Below are 16,060 nucleotides of genomic sequence, written 5' to 3'. Positions count from 1 at the left end.
CGGCCAAAACTGACTGACTTTCTTGGTGTTACCCCAAAATGAACCAGGATTGTTTTAACGTAAATGATTAAGACATTAAAAGGGGCCTAAAACTGTTACACGCCATATTATAGTGTCGCTGCTGTTAACCGTTTGTCTGCCACACAAATGTACCCGCGCAGTAAGGGTTTAAATAAGGATGATACATTTGCATCGTGGATCTGTGGGATCACATGATATAAAAATAAGCCACTTTTGTAAAAAAAAAATAAAAATAAAAATTATAATAAAAAATGCAAAAAAAAAAAAAAAAAAAAAATTTTAGAAGCAAAAACATCACTATTTTTATCAATAAAAAGTGTTATGGGTGTAGCTCTTGGTTTTGACTGACCTCTCAATTATCACAAAGTATCTCAAACTAACATTCGCTCCCAAAACTACACTAAAAGAGGTAAAACTCCACGTAAAAGCTGCTTTATGGAAGGAGCTGATATAGGTAACCGAGTTACAGAATGCCCGTCGGGTACAAACGTATTAAGAATTGTCTATTTAAACTCTTGATGACTTCGATAGAAACGTTTAACATTTCATTTTTAGCAATTATTTATTAAATAAGCATGAATATCTTTAGAAAGGGAATTAAGACGGCTGCTCTTCATGGGTATGGGTTTCTAATGTATATTTCGTATTGCAATCTGGTAACATTGTTACGTAGTTGTTACATTTTTTTTTTTAATGATAGGGGGTAAATGTAAAGGGAGAGGGGTTACAGGAGAGATTTCTGATCTCCAGGACCGGCCCATTTACACTTTGAATGCTGTACCGAGCCAGCATAGCCACCATAGACTGCACTAAAAGGTGCTGCGTGCCTTTTAAAACACGGCGTGGCTTGATATGACTTAATGCCCCCCATCTGTGATCTGCCAACTTCTGAAAATTGGGACTATCCTATGGAAAATGCGATGGGTGGGAGGTACGTTAAATCATAATGTTTTCTTATGCATAACATTGAATAAAACTACATTCAGGCTCATAAATTAAAAAAAAAATGACCAAAAATGTATTTCTATTACATTTTTATTAACCTTTTTTTCATTGACGTCCCTCCCTAAAATTTGAAGGGTTTATAATTTCTTAATAATCTGAAATAATAATAAGGGTGGACGTCCTACAGAACCACTTGATGTGTTATGACATCATCTCCCCAACGTAATTCATAGTGATGCTAACCAAGTCCGTGTCATAAGTCAATGTAATAATAAATGAAGCGTTTCCTGGCAGTGATTATCCAACAATCCGTGTTCTGCGTGGTGCTTTTTCACGTTCTGTAGAAATGTCTAGATATGAAAGACTTCGTGTTCCGATTCTCCGGCCAACACGTCCATCCCTTGTAACTGGTCGATGGTTGCCCTCCGTACGATTTGCCAGCCTCGGCTTGACCTTCTTTCGGCCAACGGTTCTACCAGGTCTCTCTGCTCCTCATCCTCCAGAAGGGGGGAGATTTGTATTTTGGGGATGGTTTTCCCGGATGTGTTCTGCATGGTTTCAGTCTTGTTGGGCGGGACGGTTCCTGACTTCTGAGGATCCTGGGTGTCTTTCACGCTAAAACAATAAAAATCAGCAAAATAAAAAGCGGTAAAATCGAAAGTGAATTCGCTCAGGAAGATCGTGGGTTAAAGGGTATTATTACGCCAGGTATAAGTGCGACAATATGTATTTTTGGTTAGTTGTAATGAATGTGGATTCATTGTGAAAACTGATCGGTCGTTGGTCTTGTCTTAGATTCAGGAGCCGTATGTCTATCCCATGCATGTTTAATCCCCTCACTGTATTAGCCTCTAAAACTTCTGCTGGGAGGCTGTTCCACTCATCTACCACCCTCTCAGTAAAGTAAAACGTCCTTCAGTTCCATCTAAGCCATCATGCATTATTTACATGGGATGTCAATCAGATACATTGTAACACGCCATCTGCTATCGGATGCTGTAAGTTTGATGGCCCTCGGTTTGATGGACGGAGTTATTATTTATTCATCTTCCTGTTTTATCGCTAATTTCGCCGGAGCTTCACTTACCACAAATACCAGCGGTTCCCAAGCCCGTACTTGGACCCGCAGACACCGAGTCGGGGCCAGAAGTATCGGGGGAGTTTACTTTCCAACATCACCGTGATGGCTGCAAGCTGCGTGGGATGGCAAAGAAATTGTTATGAATAATGACGGTCATACAGGCAGGGCGGGTAGCGTGGCTTATATTCCTGGAAGAGGGCAAATATCAGTTGGTGAGATCATTTATGCAAGTTTGTACTGGTTAGAACCAAGCGGACCTTAAAGCTGACTCCTTCCTATTCTATACGACCGTGATCATATCTAAGGTGCTTTTGCTACCAAAATGGTGGTTGATATCCCTGCTTGAATTTAGGTGACTCCATGAAGTCAAGGTTTCCATGAGGACAGAATAAGAGCCAATTGGGTAACACATTTTGTGAGTCACTACATCAAATATTCATAATGGGTCATTAAAGGGTAAATATCTGAAGCTTCTCAGGGTATTTTAGTAATAATGGTCATGGTCAGTATTACGTTATAAAATTAGGGGTCAATTGGGGGAATTTATTTTCTGTTTTTCTGTTTAGTTTATACGTTCCTTCTTCTTATTTAGTAAGATTGTCATCAAGCTGGCCAGGATACAATGTAACAGAACGGCGATTATCCCCGCTGACCTGTGCCCTCCACAGCTTGTCTCTCTCCTGCGCCACCCTCCAGTAGGTATCGCCCATCATGGCAATTAGCAGGTTCAGCATCAACAGGGTGGAAATCAACGTGAAGGGAAAGTAGATGAAGCTGAAGACCAAAGGAAGGTCAACGTCGTAAATATCAGGGGCGTCCATGACATTGATGAAGAGTTGGTAGGTGCTGTAGAGTGACATGGGGTAACTGTAAAACATCCCCATGTATGCGGGGTCCTCGCTTTGGAAAATCACATAGAAGGCTGGAAAGAAAATGGAACACGTTGTATATATTTACGGCCAATGTCAGGTCAAGAGGAGAAGACGTGACGCGGTGGGGAGTGAGGACAATCAGGGAGAGAGAATGTCTGGAGAAAGGAGAAGGATAATAAGGAAGAGAGGAGCTGCGGAGAGGAGATAAATGGCAAAAAAGATGGAGAAAGAAAAAAGAGGGAGCAGAAAAATGGGAGAAAAGCAGAAAAAATAAGAAAAAATTGATGGCATATGAAAGAAAGAATGGAAAAAAACAAGAGAGGGGAGAAAAAAAAAGAGAAAAAGTAAGAGAGAGTTTCACGTTAAATAGAAGTGCAAGAGAAAGAGAGAAAGATGAAAGATTGGGGGAAAGGAAAGAAGAAAGTTGGGGTTAAATGTGCAAAAAGATTCTAATGCAAAGTTTAAAATGTGGCTTTATCACCATAGCAACTGAGTATATTGGTTTATTGAGACAGGGTTGTGATTTTGGCTTCGGGAAGGAGATTGTAAGATGAGTCTTTCTGATAAAATGTAACACCTGTTCCAAAACCAATAATGACGATCACCATGAGCCAGAAGAACCTCAGCAGGTCTCCAAACATTATCTGTGTAAAAAAAAAAAAAAAAAACCTCTGTGATATATTTAAACAAGCAAATAATTGATAAAAAGGGTCAAACATTCAAAAGACTGATACGATTACTAATTATTTTTATAGAAATCAATAAATGGTGCTGCTTGGTCTGGATTTTGTTATTTAAGATTAACTAGAAAATGGACTGGATTTCTTTTCTGTAAAAAAAAAGGACATTGGTCCATATTAATTTAAAAAAAATGCGATTAGATAATATTTAAATAATAAATAAAAATAATATTTTTTAATTTTTTTTTAAAGTTCCCTCGAAACATTGGCAAGTTGGTTGGAGAGTTTCAAGAGTGATCAAGAATATCGAGACCATGTCAAAAAATGTATTTTTTTAATTTTACTGCCAATGTAAGCATTCAAGTAATTAAGTAATGTTTTTTAATGAATGTTTCAGATAACAAAATTGCAACAATTATATTAACTAATTTTGTGATTATGCAACAAAATATAACAATCGGTGATGAATTTTGTACCAATACGTGATTATTAAATAACGAGATCTCCACGATTGTGTCGTTATGAACGCTTATCGTCTCCGTGTTCCAAAAGAACTTTCGGATAATGGGAAAGAGTTTTACTTACTTTGTGGATCATGACAGTAAATGGGCCGAGCATTTGAAACCCTCGGGCAAAGTACATGAGATAACACCAGCCGAGGACCAGGGCCAGAGACATGGGGACCACCTCCCCTCCGGAATCCGTGAGCCTCAGGACCAGGGTCAACAGGATGAGGCAGGAGAAAGACACGCTGAGGAGACAATGACGGAGCATGAGGTCTACGGGGTATGGGGAGGAGGAGAGGGATTGGGGTACAACAATATACTTAGTCCATTCGCCTCTAGAACATTCTACATACGTGATTGACGTGATGAGGACGGGATAGAATATGAGGCCAGATGTGAGGATTAGAGGGTCCATTCGAGCAGAGAAGGACTTTCTTCACATCTGGCCATCTGGCACACGGGGCAAATGCCCAACAGGCCGCTGGCCAACAGCCCCCACGGACTCAACCAGCATCAAGATATGCCCAGCCGCGCACTACGTGAACATAAAACCGCATATCCAGCTACCAGTCACACTCATGTCATCAGGCGGCCACCGGCCTTAAAGTGCCAGGCCCTCCCCACCATCGCCAGTCCAGCCCTGGAGGGCTCTGAATGCGCTAAGTCCTTGATTGAGGAATGGAATTTGTCCATGGAGTTTGGGGGGAATTTCTCCCTCGTCGTGGCGCGTGTTTTAATACATCATCTAGTTACTCACAGGATGAGATGAAAAACCCCTCCGGAGACCGTGTCGGTGAAAAAGGAAATATTCCGAACGCTCATCAGTACTGGGATCTGCACAAGGAATGGAGACGCGTGAGTATTTAGAGCTGGATGATGTCTACGTTCCTTTGTTGTACGGAAGAACTTTTAGAACATAATTGCCTTTCTGGCAACTCTAATGATAACTCTATCATTTTTACGTCACTGAAAGTATGGTAGATAGCTGAACAGCCTCCCAGCAGAAGTGGTAGAGGGTAATACAGTGAGGGTATTAAACATGCATGGGATAGACATATTTTATTTTTCTATGGTTTAGTTCTCACATAGACTGTAATAAAAGAATCACATATCAGGACGGTTAAGTCTCCAGTAATTAAATCTTGACCACCATACCCTATTTAAAGCTCATTTAAGGTACATGTGGGCTTCTTCTAATAAATTACGAGAGCGTTCCATATATTCGACGTTGGAAAAGCGAGTGACATTGAAGCGCCAAGCAAGCAGCGGGAATGTCTTGACAGTGAAGGTTTGTTACATAGAAGGAATGTATCTTTCATTCATCTACAAACACTCAATGTGTTTTACCTTGAGAAGAAGCATAGCCACCGCTCCAATGACTGTGATCAGCTCACCCACTAGTCTTAACTCAGCCATCGGAGTTTGGTAGGAATCCTAGAAAGAGATTAATGACAAAATTATCTATATATATCTATACATATGTACATATTTATTTATGTATATATGTGTATATATATATATAAATAATATATAAAAATATAATAAATAATTAATTAGAACAAGGTTTTGGGTGCATTTGAAGCAGAAATGTATAGTTGTCTGGTCAATTTAAACCAAGTTGGCTGAAATGTCATATATTGTCTAATCACAAAAGTTTACTCAACAACTATATAACTCTCGACTGACTGCTCGACTGTATCAGTGGAAATCTTGGCAGCTACAAGTTGAATCAAATTGCCTTTTTTTTTTAGTTTAAAATTCGCTTTAAGTGGACAAAATCAACTCGAATCCTCAGATGTGGGTAAATGACCCAAAAAAAACATCAGACCTTCGATAAATTAGAGAGGCTGACAAATGGGGCTATCAACGAGACGATCAAGGCAATTGAAGCCCCATCGGTCAACGTGTCATTGGTGATTGTCAGTAGCTCACTAGCTTTTGAGTGCCACTCAAATCACAACACGAGTGGGAGTTGAAGCTCTCAAACACGACAGCTTTTAATCTAACAGCATTTTTACTTTTAGTGAATAGATAACTTGCTGTTTGAATTCGATGACATCCATAAAATGTTCTCCTACCAGAAGGTTGGCTTGTACCAGCAGAGTGATGTCCCGGGGATCCGTCCCGTTTTTTTCGAGTGGCTTGAGCGGACGGTTGGCACAGCAAAGAGACACGCAAATCATATAGAGCACATAGACGGCAGCAAGGAAGCAGAAGTAAGAGCGACCGAAGCTTCGCCACTTCTCATTTACCAAATCTTTCACCGGAGAGAGATCCAAGATTCGACGGGCCTGACCACGAAGGATGAGAAGGAAAATAAAGTTATAAGGTGATAAGAAAAGGATGGAACTGCAGAGTAAGATAAAGAATTCGGAATTTTGGCATCTTGTCACCTCGGACTTGTTAGAAGAAACCAGCAGATGGAGCACGGAGCACGGAGAGCCCCAGGAATCGATTTCCGTGAGGTCGTACAACGTGTACGAAGCAGGACCCATCGACCAGACTTTTTTAACATCTTTTTGCATTAGGTGCTGGAACATCTGAAAGGTATTAGGGTAAAGGCTGTGGTTATTATTGGTGATAACATCAGGCACAGAGCGATCTTAATTCACCACGACGGACGGACGGACAAGCGTTGTTGCTACTAATCTTCTAATAAATGTAATGGTTACTATTGTCAGGGTCAACTTTGTAGCAAAGGCACATATTTTATTTTTGTAGGAAATCGCCCGTCATCTCTGTCCCTAGTTCATAGACTTTGTTATTTTTGGTATCCTTGTTGACTTTTGATTCAACGTTTGCCTCCATGGCCTTTGGGTTTGTATCCCTGATTACGTATAGGATGGAATCAAACAATTCATTCCGTGCATCTTCACAATTTGACGCGCCGGCCGACTTCTATGAGCGAAGTAAGACCGTACGTTTTCGGAATATTCACTCACCGTGACATTACCTTCTGCCGCCGCCATCTTTAGGGGCGTTAGGCCCTGATTATTTTCAATCTGGTTTAGACAGGGGTATCTACGGTCGCAATCAAGAGACGTGAGCAGATCAAACATTTGGCAGGCGATGGTTTTGTTGGGCTGCAGGACGAGGATGTGAAGGACTGTGTTTCCTGAAAGGAAAGAAAGCAGTAATGGTCTCAAGAGGGGACACGGGGGGTCTCATCTGAGATTTAGTTGGGGAGAATTCCCTTTGGTTCTTACCCAGACAATCCTGAGCTCTCAAGTTTGCCCCATTAGCTACAAGTAACTTCACAAGTTCACCGTTTCCCACACAAGCCGCAAATGTCAGGATGTGCTCCCCTGGGGATACAGAATAACTAGAAATTATTATTATTATTTATTGTTTTATATAGCGCCATCAAATTCCGTAGCGCTGTACAATGGGTAGACAGGACACAACAAGTAGTATGTATTGTAACAATTTGACTTAGAGAAATGGTTAATACGGTGGGAAAAAAATATTATATTTATTAGATATCATTCGTGGATATTCACATATAAAGCATAGTGAAATAGAATTATTATTAATTATTCATTCATTATTAACTGGTAATAATAATGCACTGGTCTATAGGGGTAGAATATATACAGATAATATCAGGGTCTGGATATCGATAAATCAGGTTAATACAGAATAATAAAACTACATTAATTCTCGGCGGTCTATCAACCATAAAACACATTTTGATGATAGTAAAAAAAGTAATAAATAAAATAAAAAAATATAAACTATATATCGATAAAATATAATACATTCTAATACATAAATATTTTAATAAAACTTTTTTGATTATTTGATGTTTAATTCCACTGTTTAATTTGTTGGCTCACCGAAATAAAAGAGATTTTGGGCTTTCTGGGTAAAGAAGTTCCCGGTTGCCCGAGGCAAGGAGACGTCGGCCCCTCTCTGGATCAGGATGCGGACGAGGTTCATGTTCTGATTGACGGCCGCGATGTGCAGAGCCGTCTGTCCTGGAAGAAGAGCCAGAATCATGAGTTTCCATTGAAGGTCGTATGAGACGTGATAATATATATGAATTCTGGTGGGAAGCCATGTCCAACGTGCATAAATACTTCTAGATAAGGAAAGTAAAAGCTTACAAATATACTTAATGGTAACAAAAATGTTTAAAATATACCAAATAAAAGCAAAAAAAATATAGATTTTTACTAATAATTTGCCCATTTTTATCGATTTGTGTAATGCTGACAGTTTTGCAAGAATAAGGTTGATGGTTGGATAAAGAAGAACGCGTAGAATCCAGAAATGTATTGTTGTCGACCTGTCTGACCTTGGTAGGTTTCAGATGTCATTGGAAGATTCACCAGGTAAGGAGCCTCCGTTAAGAGAAGTTCGGCTATTTCTAAGTTGTCGTACAGAGCCGCCATGTGAAGAGCTGTTTCTCCTATAGCTCCTGAAAAAGTAAATTCGGTTACATAGAAACATAGAAACAGCCGGCAGATCGGCCCCATTCGGCCCCCGTCTAGTCGCCCGTTTCTCCTGCTGTAAAGACTCAAACCTTAATCAGTCGTTGGTCTCGTCTTAGATTCAGGAGCCGTATGTCTATCCCATGCATCTTTCATACTCTCACTGTATTACCCTCTACCACTTCTCCTGGGAGGCTGTTCCATTTACCTACCAACATTATTGAGTGTGGCTGGGATGCCAACAGACCCAAGAAAAACAAACTATTGGGAAAGAAGCAAGACAGTGAGATGTTTCTTTCACTAACCTCTCTGAAAAGGGTCACATTTTTCCGACGCGAGGAGCTCCCTGAGAAGTTCGACGTTATTCTCTTTAGCAGCGAGAAGCAGAGGTAATTCCCAAATACTACAAAAAAAAGAGAAATTGTTCCTGGACGAGGCTTCCAATGATTCTAACGATCGCATGGAACGTTCTATGTAGCAAATCAAGAAAAAAATACGTCCTGATGTCATCAGACCTACCAACCAAACGGTTGGTTGTCTCTCGGAGAAACTTTTTTTTTCCTTTTTAAGGGAAAGTAGAAATGTAGATAATTTGTTTCTTTATTTTGGAGGGTAAAACCCAAAAAGAACTAATTTTAGGAACTCATTTCACCAAAACCTGCTTGTTTTTGCACATCTGACTTGACTGCGTAGTGCTTTACTTTGCCTGAAAAAATGCTAATTAAACATTTTACAAAAAATTCACACAAATTCACCCAAGATCCCCATAAAGGTTGACAATAGGATGTAACACTGGAATTTTAAACCCGTATTTACAATTGTGATTTACAATCATGGTACTTTTGTGCTTTAACACTTAACCGGGATTTAGAAAATTAATACAAATAATAGAAAGATCTTCTATAAATAACTTAAAAAAAACAAGAACAATTAGGGATATGGTCGCAGGATCAGTCCCTCATTTGTGACATCAGCATTCGGCACCGTATGTAAATTCATTATTCTCTATTGCAGTTGTTGAACAGCATTTTGTACAGCGCTGCGGAATATGATGGTGCTATATAAAGTAATAATAATGACAGTACTAATGATGATAATAAAAATAATAATGATGATAATAAAATAATAATAATAATAATAATAATATTTTAATAATAAAATAATAATAATAATACAAATAATAATAATAACAATAAATAATATTTAAATAATAATAATAATACAAATAATAATAATAAATAATTCTAAAACCCATTTCTTGTTGATCTATACCTTTGCCTGCAGTTCTGTTAGCTCAATGTATAGATCGCCTTATGTGCTTACTGCTTAATTAAGTGAGCACTGATCTAAATCAATTAATATATGTACCCCTAAACATTCTATCAGCATGGCCAGCGATCGTATTAATAATAATTCGAATGTGAATTAGGTACCTTTTTTGCTGTAGAAGGTCTGTGTTGACCTCCTTTTCCATACATCCCAAGCCGCCGATACAGAAGCAAAGATCATGGATGCTTTTCTGGATCATCTTGACTTTCAGGTTAGGAAAGTCATGCCTAAAATAGGTGAAATAGCAGAATGTAAATTATCTAACTATCTACAGGAGATTTGTGATGTAGAAAACTCTATAAATACCACACAAAAAAAAAAGAAAATTTAATTACGTAGAAATAAAAAATAAAGAAAGAAAAAATGAATAAAAATAAATAAACATAGAGGGTAATAAAGCGGCTGTTCTCTGGGCTGCAGTGATATCACACAATATATTTACATAAAATTTATCTTATTCAATACATCTGTATTGCCAAGTTGCCTTCGCGAATCGCGTACACGTCTACACTCTGCCCCGGCTACACAGCAGGAAGTCGAAAGCACCGGTAAGTGTGTGTGTGGGGGGCAGTGGAGTGTTAAATGGGGGGCATAAGGCATTTCTGTAGGCAGAGTGCTCTATGAAATGCCTTTTAACCCCCTCAATGCCACTCTGCCTCCAGAAATGCCTTTTAACCCTCTATACGCCACTCTGCCTCCTGAAATACCTTATACCTCCCTATATGCTACTCTGCCCCCTAATATGCCTTTTAACCCCCTAAATGCCAGAGTGGCATATAGGGGTATAAGGCATTTCTGGAGGCAGAGTGGCACATAGGGGGTCAAAAGGCATATCATGGGGCACAGTGGCATTTAGAGGGTTAAAAGGGGCCAAAGTGCCATATCATGGGCCACAGTGCCATATAGGAGTGGTAAGCCTGGAGGCAGATGTGCATAATTGGGGGACAGGTTGGAAAACAAAGGGAAATAAAAACAAAAAATATTTTTCTTAATCATAGCTTTTATTTAAAAAAATAGTTTACATGAATTAACATTTACTGGTAAAACTTGTTTCCTATAGGGTCGTCTTACATTCAGGATCTTACGATGGGCTATCAATGGATTAATGCTCAAATAGTCATATAGAGATACAGCCAGCCCAAGTGAAAGGTTACTCACCTTTATCCTGGTCAATAGTAAGTAGGTACAGGTGCCAAGCGGGTGTCTCCTCTCTATTATAGCGCCATAATATTGCACGAGGTGGTACTGGGGCAGCCCTTGTGAACAGGTTATTTGTCCGCAGGTGGTTTTGAAGATTAAAGTTCCATATTCGCCTGTCTGATCAGGAAAGGACTCGATAACCAGACAGGTCTGAAGTGTTTAGAGGAGGGAGGATAACAGGAAGCCCAATGTAAGCTCAAGAATGCGGAGAGACCTGATGAAGGACTTATGTGACATACTATACAGGGAGCGAGATAACCTCCCCTGGGGCTGGAAACAAAACTATGTCGTGGTGTGACTCCAAGGGCAGAAATACATACCGTAATACAGGCGCTTTATAAATAAATGTAATGTAATGTTATGGCATTTAACAGGTTAATTTGAACTAGTGCCTGTGGACGCTCAACCATAAAAAGTCCCCGTCTAATAATTTTCGTTATAACTAGTATTACTAATGAGTAAACCAGAGAGGCAGATGATAAATTGATATCTGCCTCCAAGGTGAAGTATGGAAGACGAAACAAAACGTCAAAGCGAACCAGTCAACAGAATAACAAATGGCGCTGGACGCAGAAGCAATGTTCTCGCTTATTGGACCATTTCATTGGTCGCAAGGATGATAAAATCCCTCTTGTTCTTATATGAATTTTTCTCCAACATAAAAAAATATCAAGTCATTTATATGTCGACAAAAGATGGCATAATATTCAAGTCACATGGTCCTTAATGGGGTAGTAATGGCTACATATCACTAACTGAAGATCACTAACTGATACATAGTTTACAATAAAACAAAAACACTGGACAAAAACAGAACCTGTTAACAGAACAGTAACAATGTATCCATAATATTATACAGTATCTATTCAGCCCTAATTCATAAAGACAATGGTTGTGCTGCCCCTGGTGGTCAGGTGTGGTCATTGACCATTGATCCATTCACATTACAATAGCGACATCTAGTGTTCAGCTGCTGTATTTACAGTCTATTTCATGAAAACAGAATTTGTCGGCAGATCGGCCCCCTCTTAGTCTGCCCGTCTTTCCTGAAAAGACTCAAACCTTAATCAGTCATTGGCCTCGTCTTAAGTTCAGGAGCCGTATGCCGATCCCATGCATGTTTAAATTCCCTCGCTGTATTAACCACTTCTGTTGGAAGGCTGTTCCACTTATCCACCACCTTTTTATCAAAGCAAGAGAACAGTAAAGCGGTAGCTATAGAAATAACTCCTCAAATAGAGACAATGGCGTATATTCTTGGTATGCAAAAAGGTCTCTTTTTACCATTATTTTGAAGCAAGTAAATGCCAGTCACTGATCGCCACGCACCGTGCATAAGTATATATACGTAATGTTTGCAAGTTCACTTTCGCTCACCACACTTATGAACATTTGGTTTCAACACCAGATAAACCAATAAAAATCCCAGTTGGGCCGGTTTCATGGAGTAAATAAAGCAACGTGGATTAAAAAGACCAGACTTAGTTTTAATAAGGAAAAAAAGTCTGGTGCTTTTTCTTGTGGATTAATTTAAACATGAATAGGACAGGCATATGGCTCCTGGATCTACCACCCTCAGTAAAGTAAACCTCCTTCCATTCCATCTCAGCCTCTGACCCTCTAGTTTTAGATGATGGTCTCTTGTTGTAACTTTTCTCCTTCTTTAAAACAAACTTCCCCCCTGTACTGAATCCCTTTAAGTATTTAAATGTCTTTCTCCCCTCTCTCACTTCTCTCCTCCAAGCCGGACAGATCGAGATCCTTTGTTCTTTCCTGGTTTTATCCTGTAAACCATTCATCTTTTTAGTTGCCCCCTCTGAATGCTCTCTGGAATCTCTAGAGGCTCTAAACCAGGGATGCTCAAACTGCGGCCCTCCAGCTGCTGCAGGACTACATCTCCCATAATGCTCCTTCAGCTAAGGGGCTGGCTGAGGAGTATGGGAGATGTAGTCCTGCAGCAGCTGGAGGGCCGCAGTTTGAGCACCCCTGCTCTAAACAGACACAAAATTCATATAAATTCCTCTAGGTTAAGGAAAGGTTAACAGTTTCAAGGAAAATGATTCATTTTGGCTCATAATTCTATTAATTAAATGAAACCAAAGTCCTTTAGTAATCTGTTCTCATTCAGTAAGTCCTTCTCTTAAGCGAATTACACCCACCAGGCTGCGTGACTCCAAATATACATCAGTCTTCAGAAGCCAGACAAGGTAGCCTTTTCACCTTTTTTACCCCGAATTAAGAACGTACAAAGACCACATATTATATCGTCCAACCATTCCATTGGCATTAAACAAGTTCCACAGGGCACCTGCCAGAATGTCCACGCGCTCAATGAGCGTGAAGTTGGCCAAGTGCTGGTCTACTGAGTGATGACCAACAGAACGTCCCATCTTTCCCCCACCATCGTCAGCATCACTAAAATTAGGCAATAAATCTCAGAACGAGGACAAGCATTTTACCAGGGAGACGTTCCGACTCACAAAGAGCTGCATCGCAGGTGAGTGAGATCCCGGGATATAACGAATGTATTATACAGTAACGTATAGGTGTTTGCAGACACATTCTTTTATTTGGAATTCTACTTATGGCTTCCAGGACCTCCTGTAAAGACTCAAACCTTTAATCAGGCGTTGGTCTCGTCTTAGATTCAGGAGCCGTATGTCTATCCCATCCATGTTTCAATTCCTTCATTGTATTTGCCTCTACCACTTCTGCTGGGAGGCTGTTCCACTTATCCACCACCCTCTCAGTACAGTAAAACATCCTTACATTCCATCTAAGCCTCTGGCCCTCTAGTTTTAGATAATGGCGTCTTGTTCTAACATTTCTCCTTCTTTAAAATAAACTTCCCTCCTGTACCTTATGTATTTTAATGTCTCTCTCCCATCCCCTCTCTCTTCTCTCCTCCAACCCATACATAATGAGATCCCTTAGTCTTTACCTGATCATTTACCTGCCGATCTGGTCAGGTAATCAATCAAACATCTATAGGGCGCTCTGCCCATCACCTCGAGTCACTGCGGTCTCCATTTGTCAGATCTCTCCTGCTATTGGAACTGCCCAAGTGGAAAAAAAGGTGACGTTGCTATGGGCAACAACCCTTTAGAATTCAGATCCAAAGATAAACTCACTGGAAACATTGAAAAGACAGAGAAAGCGAGGGAGACAATGTGACAGATGCCAGGAGCTAGAAGGCAAAGGAGAAGAACACATAAATCATGTGATTTAGAGACAGTCACAAAACACATAGCGTGTGACACACAAACAGGCGTGCGAGGAGAGAGACAGCCGCTGACACGGAGACTACAAACAACGGAGACTTTACCCGCCACTGATTCATTCATTTGTTACATCATGGCCACCGTTTTCTGGGTTTCAAAACATACTTTCTTTAAACAATTGCCTAGATAGATAGATAGAGATAGATAGATAGATAGATAGATAGACAGAGATAGATAGATAGATAGATAGATAGATAGATAGATAGATAGATAGAGATAGATAGATAGATAGATAGATAGATAGATAGATAGATAAATAGGTGATAGATAGATAGATAATCAATAGATGATAGATAAATAGATAGATAGATAGATGATAGATAGATAGATAGATAGATAGATAGATAGATAGAGATAGATAAATAGATAGAGATAGATAAATAGATAGAGATAGATAGATAGATAGATAGATAGATAGATAGATAGATAGATAGATAGATATTAGATGGATAGACAGATAGATAATAAATAGATAGATGAAACTAATTATTAGTATTTTGATTGTTTAAACAGGATATAATAAGTTGTGCATCTCATAACAATTCGCATTTTCAGAGATTTCCCCCCAAGTTTCTCAGTCGTTCTTTCTCTGTGCCGTCCCTAGGATTGATCGCCGGCGGCTCCGATGGGGTGGATTTTATCTCTGCTCCTCTGCCTGGGCCTGGGCCTGGCTAAGGATCATAGCGTCCCGTAAGTTGGAATGGGAGATAAATACCTTGTGTGAAATATTATCAAATATTATTAATGCTGGCCCATAAATAATCTACCATAAACCGAAACCCCAGCACTGTACACAGTAACAACCTCTACTGCTGTATACAGTAATATAACCCCCAACGCTGTATATAGTAATAATAATAACCCCCCAGCGCTGTATACAGTAATATAACCCCCAACGCTGTATACAGTAATAATAATAACCCCCAGTGCTGTATATAGTAATAATAATAACCCCCAGCGCTGTATACAATAATATAACCCCCAACGCTGTATACAGTAATAATAATAACCCCCAGTGCTGTATATAGTAATAATAATAACCCCCAGCGCTGTATACAGTAATAACCCCCAGTGCTGTATACAGTAATATACTCCTAGTGATGTATTCAGTAATAACCCCCACCTGAACAGAAACCTGTTCTACCTCATTTTGTTCCAATAAACTCCCTTTATCTGCATATCTGGAGCCGCCGTTGCTGTCAGTTATGTGATATTTTGGGTGACTTTCCCGGCTCAAACACCACACTGAGCTGATGCTTTATGGCGATGCTAATGAAGTCCGCTCCTCCATAGATTTTCAGATAGTCAGAATATCCAACTGGATCAGTCTATTGTTCCCCACAGGCAGTATGATAAGGAGTCGCGGTGTTTAGTAGATCGGGGGTCAGATAACAGAGCGAGAATCATACAAATTGCTGATATGCAGCTGCCTGAAAACAAAAAAATTTTTATAAAATTTTTATGTGGAATTTATATTATGGTCTTGAGGGTTGATTAAAATTGGATATATTCTACATGGACATTATTATATGAAGAAGAGCTCGTTCATATTTTATATTTACAGATATTTAGGTCTCTTTCTCCCGTCTGACCTCTATTTTCCGTCCGTGGCGACCTTTTGCTTTCACACCGGCGGAGATCTCGGTAAATTCTCATCTTTGTCGGTAAATCTGGAGACAGACTCCGGAGACACAAACATCTACCGGGTGAAT

General features: G+C 39.7%; 1 protein-coding gene across 1 annotated transcript; it reads right to left on the bottom strand.

The window, feature by feature from the left end:
• Positions 1 to 1,316: 1,316 nt before the first annotated feature.
• Positions 1,317 to 13,457, bottom strand: LOC149288763 (transient receptor potential cation channel subfamily V member 6-like). Its single transcript, XM_089491456.1, has 15 exons — positions 13,315 to 13,457; positions 8,844 to 8,941; positions 8,403 to 8,525; positions 7,942 to 8,082; positions 7,312 to 7,410; positions 7,048 to 7,220; positions 6,499 to 6,645; positions 6,184 to 6,396; positions 5,453 to 5,539; positions 4,863 to 4,939; positions 4,185 to 4,350; positions 3,497 to 3,563; positions 2,701 to 2,969; positions 2,054 to 2,160; positions 1,317 to 1,581 (listed from the first exon to the last, which is right to left on the bottom strand). The coding sequence occupies exons 1-15, from the start codon at positions 13,455 to 13,457 to the stop codon at positions 1,317 to 1,319; spliced, it is 2,175 nt and encodes a 724-aa protein (XP_089347582.1).
• Positions 13,458 to 16,060: the final 2,603 nt, after the last annotated feature.

The sequence above is a fragment of the Sceloporus occidentalis genome, unplaced genomic scaffold (genome assembly GCF_023333645.1).
Source record: "Sceloporus occidentalis isolate IW3139 unplaced genomic scaffold, rSceOcc1.0.p SCAF_50, whole genome shotgun sequence".
Classification (NCBI taxonomy): Eukaryota; Metazoa; Chordata; class Lepidosauria; order Squamata; family Phrynosomatidae; genus Sceloporus; species Sceloporus occidentalis.
The sequence above is the reverse complement of the archived record's forward strand: the minus strand, read 5'-3'. Positions and strand labels throughout refer to the sequence as shown.